This window comes from Lathamus discolor, chromosome 2 (assembly GCF_037157495.1).
Source record: "Lathamus discolor isolate bLatDis1 chromosome 2, bLatDis1.hap1, whole genome shotgun sequence".
NCBI classification, from domain to species: Eukaryota; Metazoa; Chordata; class Aves; order Psittaciformes; family Psittacidae; genus Lathamus; species Lathamus discolor.
Genome location: NC_088885.1, coordinates 130,799,118 through 130,814,000, shown reverse-complemented (window position 1 = coordinate 130,814,000; position 14,883 = coordinate 130,799,118). Strand labels below are relative to the sequence as shown.

The window sequence follows — 14,883 nt, the reverse complement described above, 5'->3', positions numbered from 1 at the left end:
GGTGCTTTGGGGTTTGTTCTATCTTCCATACAACTAACGTTGCTTTACTCATAATTTTCAGAACTCCATGAAGGTGATGTTCAAATGCCTGTGGAAGAACTGTGGGAAGGTACTGAGCACAGCTGCAGGGATTCAGAAACACATACGGACCATTCACCTTGGGTAAGAAAGCAGTCTCTTCAGAAAGATCTGGTATAGAAGGGGAGCAGTCACACTTGGCTGGGGAGATGATCTAGATTGCCCTTGGCTATTCTGTCTCAGATCCCTAGGTTCCTGAGGAAATTGTGGAGTAGTGCGTCAAGGTGAACAAGAACTTACTCTACAGCGAGGCACTTTCTTTCCTGAACTTTTGTGACCTTTGCTAGAAGATCACATACAGCTCTAAGTCAGTGCACTGCCCTAAGAATGGCCACACTCAGTGGCATTTACTGCGCATCAAGTGCAGCTCTCTGCACGTCATGTCCAGGCTGATGTGGTGTGAAAGACAGCAAGTTTCAGGGTCTTGCACTAATACTTTCCAGTCTTGTTTCACATAAGATCAGGTGCTTGTGTTAGTTCTGAGTCAAATTAATAACAAAAAAACCTCCAAACAAGCCACCTAAGAAACACAAGGAAAAGAAACTGAATTGCAATTCTGTGTGTGTGTTACTTGTACTAGAAGCAAAAGCAGATGAATCTTGTATGACACAAGCTTGTTTCAGAGCTTTAGTTTGCAACTGAAATCTCCAGTGCAGTTTGCTGAGTGACCTAGCTATCTCATCTATATTTACAGTGGGGACTCATGGTTTTCAGCTGCTAGGTATGTGGAAATGCATCTCTGTTGTGTAGTCTGTTACCCAGTGCTTAAAAATTAAAGTGACCATGAGGAAGTAGTCTGGTGCAGAGCTCAGGAGAGTCTTGCAAAGGGCATAGTAATTGCTGTTGTGATCTGAAGAGTGAAGAAATCAGAAACACGAAATGTCTCTCAAAGTGGCGTTATGGGTGTTGCTTTGTCCTCTGTATTATGGGGAGATCCTTTTGGGGGCAGAGAAGATGGAGAAGTAAACAACAGAACTTCTCTGGAATTCAGAGTTTGTAACTTTGCTGGAAAGAGGAGTTGAATGTGGCTGCAGTTTGATGTATGGTACTTCTGGTAGAGCCTTTCAAACTGGTGAACACATGCTCTCTCAACAAGTTCTGCTGGGTAAGGTGGTGAGAGGACCACAGATAGAGGTATCGGAGCAAGCAGGCTGAACTGATTGGGCGCTGGTTTTGTGGTGTGTGCCTGGAGAAGGAGAGGCCCAGTGTTCAGCCCTGATATGGACATGCAGCCTGGAGGATGATTAGGGCTCTCAGATTTCCCATATGGAAGATTCAGGAGAAAATACGGATATATGAGCTGTGAGTTACCTCTGTATAGCATGTGGATTATTAATGTGCTAAGAGAGTGGTTTGTTTTGAACTTCAAAATGGACACGTAGCCTACTGGGAGCCATTGCTTCTAGCACTTGCACTCAAATACACAGCAGATAGTGCCAGGGATGCAGGGGCAATTAAACATATTACATTTCCTCCTTCAGTAATTCTGCTTCTGGAAAGCAGGACCAGAAAGTCTTGCACTGGCAAGTAAACCCATATATGTCCCTTTTCTACCTGTGTCTGAAGGAGTTGCATGGTGAGACTGCTAGCAGCTTCTTCTGTTATGCCAGGAAGATTATGGTGAACCACATCCATGACTATCTATATATGGTTTAATTAACTAACCTATGATAAGATTACATACTATTTGCTATAACATTAGTGAAGTATAACTTGTCCATGTTTTTTATCTTTTCCTGTCCTTCTGTGACTGCTTTGTCTTTCTGAAGTCAAAGTACACTGAGATTCTTGTTAACTTCAGTAGTTAGGAATAAGAAGCTGATATTCAAGCTGAAGCATAGAAATTAACCATCTACTTCAAGGTCAAAAAATTAGTCATAAAGAACACAGAGGGGAAAAAAAATCTAATTCTTCTTTCCCTTCAGACAAGATGCTTTTCCCCTTTCCTGCAGTCAGATTGCTAATAAAGCAGGTAGTGTTGAAACTGGGAATAGTAATTTATTGCCAGTATGAATATATTTGCTCGTGTATCTAGATCTTAAAATTTACCTTGGGGTTCTTGCTGTCATTTAATCAGTCTTTCATTCTTTGTCTTGGTACAGACGTGTAGGAGAGTCTGACTACAGTGATGGAGAGGAGGATTTTTACTACACAGAAATTAGGCTCAATACGGACTCAGTAGCTGATGGCTTAAGCAGTCTTTCCCCAGTCTCTCCATCTTTAGCATCTCCTCCTGCCTTTCCCACCCAAGATGCAATCCGTCCCGAAACTTCCTGTGCCAAAACAGAGACTAAGTTGATGACACCTCTGAGCCGCTCAGCTCCTACCAACCTCTACCTCGTACACACGGACCATGCTTACCAGGTAACGCCGGTGAGAGCGAACTCAACTGATTACACTAATGCCATTAATGCATAAAGAAATGTCAGATCACAGTGTTTGGAATTTAAAAAGCAAAGTCTAGTTTTAGGTCAAAAATTTGAAAGGTTGAAAGGTTTTCAGGGCAGTTCAAGAGGTTTGTCTTATTTAAATTTAGATGTCTGCTTCTGAGCTAGTTGTTTGTGCTCCCACCATAGCCAGTGGGTATTGGGGTGCTATTTATCCAGCCACACTCAGATGCATACTTAAGGCTGAGAAGAGCTGCTCTGTGTATGTCATTGCCCACCTCAGTTAATTCTTCACTGACCATAAGGAGAGCCCAAGGTGACGTGCTCAGATGTGGTGTCCTGCATTGTAAAAACTCTCAGTCAGCTGAATCCCTCCCAGAGTCTTCATTTCAGCTCTGCTTGTACTGTTGGCAAGTACCCAAGGGATGCCAGGAAATTAGTTTCCTTTATTTGTACAGTGTGAGATGTCAGTTTTCATATGTGAGGCAGGGCAGGATCAATGAAAAGGCATGTATGGTATCCTCCTACTCTTAGAGGTAATGCTTTGCAGTATCCAGTCAGATTCAAAGCCTGTTGTTCCCAAAACTTCCAAGTTCAGACAGAAAACATTAATTTTAAAAGTGCACTAAAACTTGACATGTTTTTGTCTGGATACCATATGAGAAAAGACGAATAAAGGCTTTGAAGTAGTGTGGTCTGTGACCTGCGTATGCACTGGAGAACTGGACTCTGTTAAATTTGTCAGAAGGACTAATTCTTTATATACAGCATTGTACAGTTGAAACCTTTTTGTTGTGTGTCTGAAGCAGGCCCGCTAAAAAAGGCACTATAGAGAGGGAACCACACAGAACTCACAGGGTTGTTTCAGGCTCTCTTGCATGGCAGAAAGCATGGGTAGAAGCTTGGCATCTCAGGTGAGAGCTGCGTCAGCTAGCACACCAACCTGGGGACTGATCAAGCCAGCTAGGAGTCTAGCTTAAGCCCTGTAAGTCTAAGCTGCTGAGAAGAGTCTTACTTCATTTGGGATGTGCAGTGGTGACAGTCTCCCCTGCAACTTGGGGGCTCACTCGATTCTTTTTTATAAGCAGCCTTTGAGTAAAGCACTTGTCTAAGGAAATCGTAGTTGAAATAGAACTGAATGGACTAGAAGAGGAGGTGATAGCAGCGTCTTTCATACCACCGTATTTCCTGCAGTTTGCTTGCTGGGGTGAGCCATATGCAGGATTTCAAAACTTTTTTTTACTTCTTGTATTATCCGTATCAAACCTGAAAATATCGAATGGGAATGTAGTGGTGAAGGTCATATCTCATGGGAATGAGAGCATGAAAGTGGCAATTACTTCATTGGGAGTGAAAAGATGAAATTCACAGCTCAATGAACTCAGATAAAGGAGGCCGAATAATGTTAACAGGAATCCCAGTATTCCTGTTGAAAAAGGGAAAAAAATGCAGAATCCAAAGCTGGGTCACAAGAATCCAAACCAGATCTGTTTATTGCTATTTCCTGCACAACATGAGAATGTACTATCTGTAGTAAGAAAAAGTATAAAGGGAAAGCGAGCAGGCCCGTCCTGACTCTCTTCTCTGACCCACTTCTATGGAGGAGGAAGGATTTAGAATAAATGAAGAAACTGTGGAAAGTACAGCAAATGAGGTGAACTGCAATGAAGGAACCCCAAAGAAAGATTATGCTAGAACAGTCTAACATCTTCCTTGGACAAGGTAGCTTTGTAAACAACAAAGAGGCAGTACAGAACAAATCCCTGTGGATTTGAGGAGAGCATTTTATCTTACAACATCTAAGCAGTATTTTTTAGGGTGGAGATTAAATGTAGTGTAGGGGAGAGAGCTGGGGAGTCAGGGAGAACAGCAGTGAGTTGTTTTGAAAGAGCTATTGAATGTTATTAGTGGAACTGAATAAAAAGCTGTTTTGGCGCCTGATCTAATTTTCATTAAATCATTTGGGTACTACACAAATACTGTAATAAACTTGGGAGACATCAACAGTACAAATACATATATATTATGCTTACATGACTGATCTTAACAATAGGGTTTTGATGCAATTTAGTGTCAGAACATGAAACCCCACCTGAAGTACCGCTTTCAGCTCTGGGGTCCCCAATATAAGAAGGATGTAGACCTGTCGAAGAGGGTCCAGACGAGGCCATAAAGACGATCAGAGAGCTGGAGCACCTCTGCTATGGGCACTGGCTGAGAGTTGTGTTTGTTCAGCCTGGAGAAGAAAAGGCTCTGGAGAGACCTTATAGCTGCCATCCAGTACCTGAATGGGGTCTACAAAAAATCTGGAGGGGGACTTTTTACAAGGGTGTGTAGTGATAGGACAAGGGGGAATGGCTTTAAACTGGAAGAGTGTAGGTCTAGATCAGATATAAGGAAGGAATTCTTTACTGTGAGGGCAGTGGGGCACTGGAGTTGTGGCTGCCCCATCTCTGAAAGTTGTTGGCCAAGTTGGATGAAGCTTTGAGCAGCCTGCTCTGGTGGAAGGTGTCACTGCCCATGGTGGGACGGTTGGAACTAGATGATTTTTAAGGTCCCTTCCAACCTAAGCTGTTCTGTGATTCTAGGATAATGAGATTTTTCTGCTATAAACTGTGGTAGTTAGAAAATTATTGAGGAGGAAACTGATGTTCATTAATCAAGTACAGAATGACCATGAGCCAACAGCAATAGAGCTGTGGCAGGGCAAAAAAAAGTTAAAGTTGTCAGCTTTCTTGGGGTGGAAATACGTGAGAGAGACAGGGAATTTTAATGTTGTTGTACAAGACCCCTTAGATAACTTCAGCTGAGATCCTGAGTAGAGCGCTGCTCAATCAAGCTGAAGGCTGATTGCAAGAAGTAGAAGAAAGGTGATCAGAGTGGAGATGAGGTCAGGGAGGACACAGAGGACCTCTCCAGCCCTGGGACTGACAGTTCCAGAACAGAAGCGGGAGGACAGGATGGGATTGCTGTCTGGGAAGAAAGTGGGAGGTTAAACATGAGAGGGAAGAGGAGGAGCATGTGCTATTTCAGATATAAGGGCAGTGTTGGCACAAATAAATAATTATAAATTATCCATGAATATATTTTGATTGGAAATCAAATTGAGGCCTCTAAGCAAAGAGAGGTCGTGATGTAGAAACTCTTCAGTCCATTGTAATGTTATAGCTGCTTACCTTTTGAAAGAGATTGTCCAAAGATGTTAGCCCGAAAAAGGTGACTCTGCTTGGTCACCAAAGATGTACATCTGGGAAACAAATGAAGAGGGCGACTGACTGTCCAAATCTGATCATGTCTGAGGTAGATATTTAGGCACAGAGAAAAAGGTTAAAGCACCATGGCATTTTAAGAAACAAATTACGGCAGCTTTAAACTTCTTGACGTGCCATTATGAAACTAGTGCCTATACCTGTTGAATTTTGCTACAGAGGAACTACAGCTGGGCTCTTCCAGCATCTAGGGTTTCCCTTGCAGTTCTTACTTGAATAGCTGAGGAAGTCACTTTGCTGATCGCAGCTTTGAGCTGACATCCCATGGGATGCTGAGTGAAGGCAGTGCCACCTCGCTGTCCACCAAGCAGCCTCCAGTTCCTTCTGGTGGGAGCGCTGTGGTCAGTCACTCCTTCCCATTTGATCAAGGTTGTGATGCAGCACTACTGGTACCATCTGGAGTTGCCAGATTTTTCTTGATGCCTTTAAGCAAGGTTTTTATGTATTACGGAGCTCAGTGGATGTTTGTTCCACGTTTGTGTGGATTCTCTTGGAGATGTCAGCAGGCTCAGCAGCCTGCAGAGCATCACTGCCATAGATAGAGGCATCCAGTGGTCTTGGTTTCTCTTCCTTTAGCAGACTCCAGGGATTGCATCAGCACTTGTTTACTCTGAAGATTTATCTTTAATGGGGACTACGAGGTTGTAGTTTGTCTTCACTCCTCTCTGCCTGGTGGTGGCTCAGGGAAGCACTCTCCCCTGAAGTGGTGAGAAAACTCCAGCAGCCACAAACACAAACACTTCTTAAGTGTATTGCATTATTGTCAACCACAGGCAACCTGAAGGCAGAAGTAAAACTCATTTTTAATAGTGGGTTCTTTGTAAGTTTAAAGCAAGGAGCCTTTTCTGTGGTGACAGCTTGAAATTCAAGAGTAAAAGGGAGGCTGTTTTTATGGTGGCTGCTCATGCTACTGCTGCCCAGGGTAACTGCAAAGGTATGAATTTCCTGACTCTGTAGATTAAATGGGATTCAAAAATAGGCAGGGAAGAGTTCCTGAGGGCTCACAGCCCAGTGAGAAAACCAGAGGGAAGGCCCAAGATGAAAGATGCTCAGCAGTCTGAGCAGCCCAGATGGGAAGAATGTAATTGTTCAAGGGGCCCAGGGGTCCGTCAAGTGTTTACTTTAGCTTAGTTTTGTAAGAGCTGTTTTCTGAATCCCAAGGATGATTTTCAGCTCCATTTTTTTAATAGGAAAGACTGTTTTAATTCAGATGATTCTTAATAGTGTGTATCTGATAAACAAGCCCTTACTGCTGATCATTACACGTGTTGTCCAGGAAGCTTCACTATCCAGTCTTCTGTTTAAACCAGTTTAAACCCTGCCTTGTTTGTCGCTGCTACCTGGCATTATTTTAAGTTATTTGTATATGATGTTTGATTTTGAGTGGGTTTTCATCAGATCAGGCTTTAAAGGGTTGTGCGTGGATTCTTCAGAGAGCTATCGTGTTTCTGTACGAATAGTTTTAAGATGTAATTATGTCCTTTCCTTACTGGCTTACCCATGATTTTCCCTCTCAGAAGGGTAAAATGCTTGTTGCCGTGCAAGTTTTTTCTGCCTTGAAAAGTCTCTTGTAGATTTACAGTTTCAAAGAGCGAAAGACCCCTTGAAATACTTTGGGAGAGGAACAGTTCTTCTTACTGGAATAATATTTTCTTTCCACACAGGCCACTCCTCCAGTGAACATTCCAGGGTCAGCAAAATTCACACCCAATGGCAGTAGCTTTAGCATCTCTTGGCAGTCGCCTCCAGTTACCTTCACCGGCATTCCAGTAAGTGAATGACAGAAAAAGAGAGAAATTAAAAAAAATGAGTTTTTAAAACTTTTTGGTTTGTTTCACAGTGCCTCATGATAAAAGTAAATTTGACACAGGAGATACCAAAAAGAAACCAATTAAATATATTTGGGTGTCTACAAGCAGAGAATTGGATATATCGTATCTATTCTTTTAACAATAGGCTGACAAAAGAACATTGTGGTAGGTGCAGAGCCTGGCACTATATGTTCCTCTTTGTGCCACTAAGGTTCGTTTCAAAACTAGATGTAAAGTCAGCAAAGTGATGGTTACGTTAACAGGCCAACTGGATTTAAGCAGTAGAGCTGTTACCTCAATGAACTCTGGACTATGTAGCACATTTGAAAAGCAACTGAAAGAATAAGAAGAAATGCAGAGTCTGATTCTAGGAGGCTACATACATATAGACCCTATTGATAGCAGAAAATGGTTCTTTTATACAGAATATAGGTTCAGTTCATGCTGCATTTTTATATTAATATGTATTGCAGTTTGACAGCTTTCTAATGAAGATGTATTAGATGCATGTATTAGAGGTAAAGTCAGCTCTAACCCTTTTTTAAATTCAGAAAAGTTGATGTACAAAGCCTCATTTCATAACCGGGACTGCAGAAATACAATGTTTGCTTGTCTCAAACATAATGCAATATAGGTGTGTATACTGTAGGGGGAGTTAGAAACCTTTATGGAGAGTTCAGAGGGATTGGGCTTCTAGTGCCTAGCATGTGAATACTGAAAGTAAATGTAAATCACTATGAGTAGTGGAAGCTCTTCTGTATAATGAGTAGAAATAAATATTAATGTAATGTATCCTAATTCTTATTGGAAAGCATTTTTCAGTATAAATTGATACTCTGTAATCAAAAGCCTTCTTGCTATCATAACATCTCATTTACTATTACACTTCATGAATTTATGAATTTTTAAAATGTGATATGTAAAGCACATTGCTCATCCAGAGAGCTGTATAGCTTTTTTAATCCTGACAGCGACTATTAGACATGGTGATAAGAGATGCTACTTCCCTCCCTTCTCTTCACCAAGTAAATCTCCAAAGCTTCTTACTGTCAACCTTTGGCAAACCTTGGAGATTTTCTGCAGAGGCTGTGGCACCCTGCAGGGCTGATAAAAAATGACAGTGGCTGAATCAATTACATTGCACTCTGCCAATGAATATTTATTCAGTTCCATCAAGGAGCAACTAACACTGAAAGACATCACGCTGGCAGCAATTTCAGCAAGGGTGCCTTGACAGAGCATGCTATCCATAAAGTTCCTCGAGAGTTTGGTTTCACAACAGTGGGGTTGATACAGAGCAATTATGAAGCTGGCTCCTTCTGTGGAGTAGCAGAAACTGGTACCAGGAGTGTTGGGAATCTAAAAATGCAATTAGCCACATTGTATATCAGACTCTTAAGAGGACAGGATTAGACACTTATGTGTTCAGTTTACTTGTTCAAGCAACGACTTTGATCTGTGGCTGTAGAGTTGAGAGTTCTCAAAAGAATTTAAGAAATGCCAAATCACTCTCTGGGAACTGTATGGAGATGCCAATGATTTAAGTACAATTTCAAAATAATCCCAGTACAAAAGCCTGGGGAAGCAGTGATGATGGCAGCATTATAAACCGCTCAAGGAACCTGTGAACTGCCTTTATATCTCTTGTGTAACAACATTTATAGGCTATTTAAGCAAAAAAAAGGGGAAGAAGAAAAGAGCCTTCTAGGTTGGCACATACTTGACTCTTCTGTCATCAGTGAGATTATTTATGAATTACTGAGACTTGCCTGCAGTGCAGAATCATGTGCAGTATGTGAGGGTGCAAATGCAAGGTGATGTTAAATAACTGTACGTTAAATGAAAGTTTTGTTTTTCTTGTTTCAGAGTAAATTTGATATTCCTTTATAAAAAAAGGGCTCTGTCAATTCCCACCCTTACACTGGATGTAACTACTTTAGGAAAGCTATAGTTCAGGGGACTTCTTCCTTCTCTTATGAGGTTCTTTTAAGCCTAGACCATGTGAAAGAGCCAGCATACTATAAACTCCTGCAGTTATATACGTACGTTGTCCCTGAGATTAGATGCACATCTGTGGTACTCAAAGGAACTTCAGGGAGTAAGTCTAAACTGTTACTTTTTGCCTGACCCTCAATATTTATTCAAGCAATTTCCTACAATGGCTTTGGGACACTTTTTTGGCCTGGACAAACCACTGAGGAGTAAAGGATTAGTTACAGATTTGCAAAAGTGCATAGGTCTACACATTTCTTGATGCTACTGATGATAGAGGAATGGGGCCATTCTGTCCTTGATTCCTGAGAAAGCTGTTGCATCCTGGTTTTGACCAGGCTTCTTTCTAGACCTCTGTGTCAGCAGCTGAGTCCACAAGAGAGGCAAAATTTCAGTAGGCTTCTTTTGTGGTTGGGGTTTTTTTGACACCTACTGTAGGTGTCTTCCCATTCATTTCAATGACACTGACCACTCTCACCATAGGCATTTATCTAGAAGTCTTGTAGTCATAGAGGAGAATGAGGGGAGCCTCCAAAGTCCTTATGCTTTGTGCTCTGAATCGTGCATAAGTTAGATTCCCAGAGCAAATGGAAAATACCCTTTTTCTTATCATTTTCCCAAGATAACGTTAAAGGTGCAAGAGAAAGTTGAATGTTGGCACAGCTATGGGTTGTTGTTGGGTGTAGTTCTCTGAAGCAGTAAGGACAAGTTCATGTTCGCTGTACCACTTGAGACTGAACTAGAAGAAAAAATACAGCACAGCATGGAGATACACAAGGAGCGTGAATTAAATGATATGAGTGGGACGAGCAGCAGTGGAGTCTGTATCTCTTGGTACTGGAGGAGTTAACCACCATATAGTTCCACTTTTATGTCATGTAGGATGAAAGTCTCAATTTTGAGAAATTACTTCTCAATCCTGTTCTGTGTTTGGAAGCTTTCAGGATAATTTGTTATAACATAGGAGGCCATCAGAGTACTTTTTTGTTCAGTGATGACCAAGGAATACATTGAGTATCAGTTAGTAGTGGCAGATATAAAAAAACCCTGGAAGAATTGACTGGAGGTCTCTGGTTGCTGGTAATGACTAGAAAACCACAGTGCGTGGTAAATGCCAAAGACTAGAAAAGTGTAACTCCTTTCCATTTTGTCTTCAGTATTTCAATCATTCTTCAGTAAAACAAGAGAAGTAGTTGATAAAAGGTAGGGGAAGAAAGCCGTAGACAACAAGCTGCCCTCAACATTCTGGAGTGATAGGACAGAAGGAGCTGGTGGGGTCTCTGCATGTACAAAGCGTGACTGATGGTAAGCAGGCAGAGGCAGAAAGTAAATTTCTGTCAAGTTTTGGAGATATATTTCATATATCAGGAATGGTCTAAACTAGTTCAGTGTGAGCTGCACATGGAGTTACAGCAGAAATTTCTGTAGTTACCAGCCAAGAGTAAAAGTTGAAAGAGTATCCGCACTCCGTTAGGAGTACCAGCTTTTTGCTGCTGTGGAGTAGCTATAAAATAGGCTTTATATCAAGGATCAAAGCACATTCAGTAACTCTCTTCAAGTCAGGTCAGTTCCCATTCTTCCAGATACTATGAGACTTCAAAAGGGCAGGAGTGAAGGCACAGCAATGCAAGGAACTCTTGACAGTATCTGCAGCTGTGGCTGCAGGAGGCAGTGACTCCAAGCACCAGATGCCCAAATGAAGCTTTTTGTTCTGTACACAACAAAAAATGAGTGTTCATAAATTTTTCTGGTGCTTTAGATGTGGCCTTTACCCAGGAGCAAAATAAGACCTGGCAGTAAATAATTTAGGGATTATTTAAGGCCAAGTTTTATGCCATGTGATTACTCAAATAATGCTGCCAACCCCCAGGCTCATGCAGGAGGCTTATTTGGAAGGTCTCAGAGGACCAAGCTACACCCTTTGCTCGGGAGCATGGACAAAGGAGGACAGACACCTGCGGAGGCGGTTCACAGTGCACAATAAAGGAAATAATGCAGTACGTGTTGCTAGAGGTCTTGATCAGAAGGGCTGCCTTGTGCTCCCATTAAAACCTTGAGGGCCACATCATAACTGCCCTGCAGCAAATCCTCTTCCCCAAGGCTGTCTCCACGAAGAGCGACAACTCACAGACAGGAGCAACACGTGAAATCCCTTCATGTCACAAGGGGTTATTGGTATTGATCTCAGCACAGGATGGAGTTTATTCTTCCATTTATTTTCTCTGTTTAAATTGGAGCAAGTTTTCATAGGAGCTATTCGGAGTTCTTAAATAAGAATTAATATATTGTTTTCCATATTGACAAAACCTGCAGTGATGCTGATCTGTATTCTGGTTTGCTCTGCTAGGATGACTGATAGAACAGGAAAACAAAATGTAGCTAATATAATGTACCTAGTCCTAAATGAAAATCTTTCTCAATAGACCTACAACAAGTTATGTGTGTATGTTATATAATGACCTCTCTTGGGTATCCTTGCCACCAGGCATCATGAATTGCCTTTTCTGGGAAAAGTGTTGATACTGCATTCATATGTGTATGTTCTTCGTAAGCAGCTTTTTTGTCTGTATTGACAGGTCTCACCAACTCATAATCGTCCTGCAGGGAGTGGAGAGCAGAAACAGTCCCACACAGTTCTTTCATCGCCGCCTAGAGTAGCATTTGGCTTGAGGTATGGCACCATTAGTTCTTGCTGACAGACCAGCAGCCTCAGAACCCAGCAGGCATTTAGTAAATAAGGTATCAATGGCCAAAGAAACAGAAAACCTCACCACCAACTGCATTGCAGTTGTTGGGCAGTTCATTACTAGAACACTTTAGAGTTAAGCGTTCGGGACCTGTTTTGCTTTTCATTACCATCAGAGGTAAAGTTCAGGGGAAAAGTGAGTTGTTGCAAAATGAAAAGGGCAGACTGTGGAGCACAACTGCAGGCCTTATGCCAGCATGTCTGGAGTTCAGTTGCAGATCTAAATTGCCCTGCAAAGAAACACTGCCCAGATTCACTGCTCCAACTGAAGCATCCTGGGCTGCATTACATGGCTTTGCCTTTTTTCCCTGAAAGGCTGGGCTGTCATGTATTCATCACCATTTAGTCAGTCTGGTATTTGGCTTCAGTTGAATTATAAGAAACCATATCTTATAGTAAATCAGATCAAAGCAGAGCTTCTTATACCTTGTCTTCCTAGACATAAGCTACATTCACTTCCATTAAAGCTAACTGATGATTGGAGTCTGCTTTAAAAGATTCAAAAAGTCATATTAAGAAAATCAAACCGTGACATTAAATTTCTTACAGTAAAGAAACTATTTCTCACAGTTTTGAAGGTGACTGTACTCTAAAACAAAATAAAAGGAAGATTTCTTGCTTTCTGTTTTCTTCATCACTCTCAGATCATTGCATACGCTACAAACCAAACTTAGGATCTTCCCCATTCATGGATTGTGCCTGTTAATGAATGTTCAGTATTCAAAAAATGTGTAGGTATGCAAGAGAAGAATGACCAGGCAATTCCCATGTGTGCCATGTGGCACGTGGTATGGGTGTAAAACAATTCTGTCTGTGCAGTTACTTTTTTAAGACACCAGGACCAGTGGCACTGCTGGTGTTAGCATTGGGTTACTTGCTGTAGCATCACTCCTCAGGTTTGCTGTCTTGCTAAGTGCTGAGTAAAAAGAGGTTCCATTTTAACAGTTACTTTGATCATTTGCTAAACCTGTGAACTTCTGAGTGCAGTTTTGAGGTGGAAAACATGACAATTATTACAGCTCTAAAAGCTCATACTGTCTGCCTTGCTGACATGGGGGACAACAGAGAAGGAGCACATGTGAATGTGCTGCTAATGAAGGCAAGGCTTAAAACTAGTTCTTGATCGCTTTGTTGGGTTTCGGTCAGTGAGCTCAGAGCAAACCATGCCAGAAGAACAGGCAAGTTTAGGAGCTGGTAGCTTTTCCCCCTCTTCTGCATAGCTGCTACCTGCTGGTAGTCAAGGTCTGCTGCTCAGAACTACGCAGAAGACTGGTACCACAGCTCTGCTGCAAAGGCGACTTGTGCCTGACATGGCCAGAATGTGCTGTAGAATAGCTGTGGTTGCCCATTACAGCTGGGCACTTAGCCTGGATAAAGTACCATTTGTGCAGACTGGGTTTAGTCTCTGGCTAAAGTCAGGGCTGTGCACTCCTGGGGTTGTCCCTGGTGCAGAAGAGCAGGCTCAGAGGCTGTAGAAGCCAGGTGAGGAGAAGGGCTGCTCCCTCAGAGCTGTGAAGTCACAGCTGTATGTCTGTCTGCTTCGTCAGCTCCCGGTTGACTCAAAGTAAACCCAAATCCCTTTGAAAAGCTGGGGGGTTCTCTGCGTACTGCACTCCTTTGAGATTGTTGTCCTGATCTTATGGTGATAAAGCAAAGCTACAAAAGCATGTCATTAACAAGCTTCCCTTTCTCTCTGACAGGAAGCCTAGAGGGGAGGGGAAAAAGTGTCGGAAGGTCTATGGGATGGAGAACAGAGATATGTGGTGTACTGCCTGCCGATGGAAGAAGGCCTGCCAAAGGTTCATCGACTAAAGATTGAAATTGTGCAGAGGATTTTGGGATGGGGGAGGACAAGAGCAGAACCAGATTGCTCAGCTGCACTGTATCACTTCCCGTTTTCCCTCCAGTGATGTGGTGTTGGGGGTTTTGTTTTCTCGGGGTGGTTTTTTTTAAAAAGAGCTTTGTATTTCAAAGTGAAGCACTTGTAGCCAAGGAAAAGCACTAATCAAAACCTGTGTGGAGCAATAGAGAAAAAACACAAGGCAAGCAAAACCAAGAGCATACAGCAGAAATCTCTCTAAGTATGGAAACCAGAGCAGCTATTAGTGTTTTTCTGTAAAAGAAAGGAAAAAGTTAATTTTTTGCTAACTCTGTGAGCAACTTGCTCCCTAAGATCATTTTTAACCATTTCAGTCTCTGTGCCGTGAGCGTCTGTATTTGCTAAACTGAACACTTTTTCTTTTCCTGAAACAAAGATCTCTTTTTGAAAGCTTTCTAATAAATACTTCAGAGTCCTATAAGCTACAGTTTTCTCAGCAAAAGCTGTGCTAAGACTGGAGACTGCTAAATAATTCTCCTGATACAAATGATCATGATTATATTCTATTTTTGGAAAGGGCATGTGGGGAGGAGTCGGGATTTTCATTTGTTTGCTTATGGGAGCCAAGCAAAGTGTGAATTCACAAGAAGGACAAGCAGTGCTCCTGGAAGATTCTTAAACCAGACACAGTTCAGTGGAGTGGGACGAAGTAATTTAAGTACCAAATTGGATTTTGATACTCTAGAGGAAGAAAAGCAGCAATGGAAAGTCACCAGCAGAT

At 42.0% G+C, this 14,883-nt stretch overlaps 1 protein-coding gene across 3 annotated transcripts in view; it reads left to right on the top strand.

Moving 5' to 3' along the window:
• ZNF704 (zinc finger protein 704) overlaps positions 1 to 14,587 on the top strand; it is an 85,935-nt gene extending 71,348 nt beyond the window's left edge. For all 3 annotated transcript variants that reach the window (XM_065668488.1, XM_065668487.1, XM_065668486.1), the window contains exons 5-9: positions 62 to 162; positions 2,181 to 2,442; positions 7,399 to 7,503; positions 12,114 to 12,208; positions 13,984 to 14,587. In XM_065668488.1, the coding sequence (XP_065524560.1) occupies positions 62 to 162; positions 2,181 to 2,442; positions 7,399 to 7,503; positions 12,114 to 12,208; positions 13,984 to 14,095 (675 nt within the window). In that variant the 3' untranslated portion in view covers positions 14,096 to 14,587. The remainder of the gene's footprint in view (positions 1 to 61; positions 163 to 2,180; positions 2,443 to 7,398; positions 7,504 to 12,113; positions 12,209 to 13,983) is intronic.
• Positions 14,588 to 14,883: the final 296 nt, after the last annotated feature.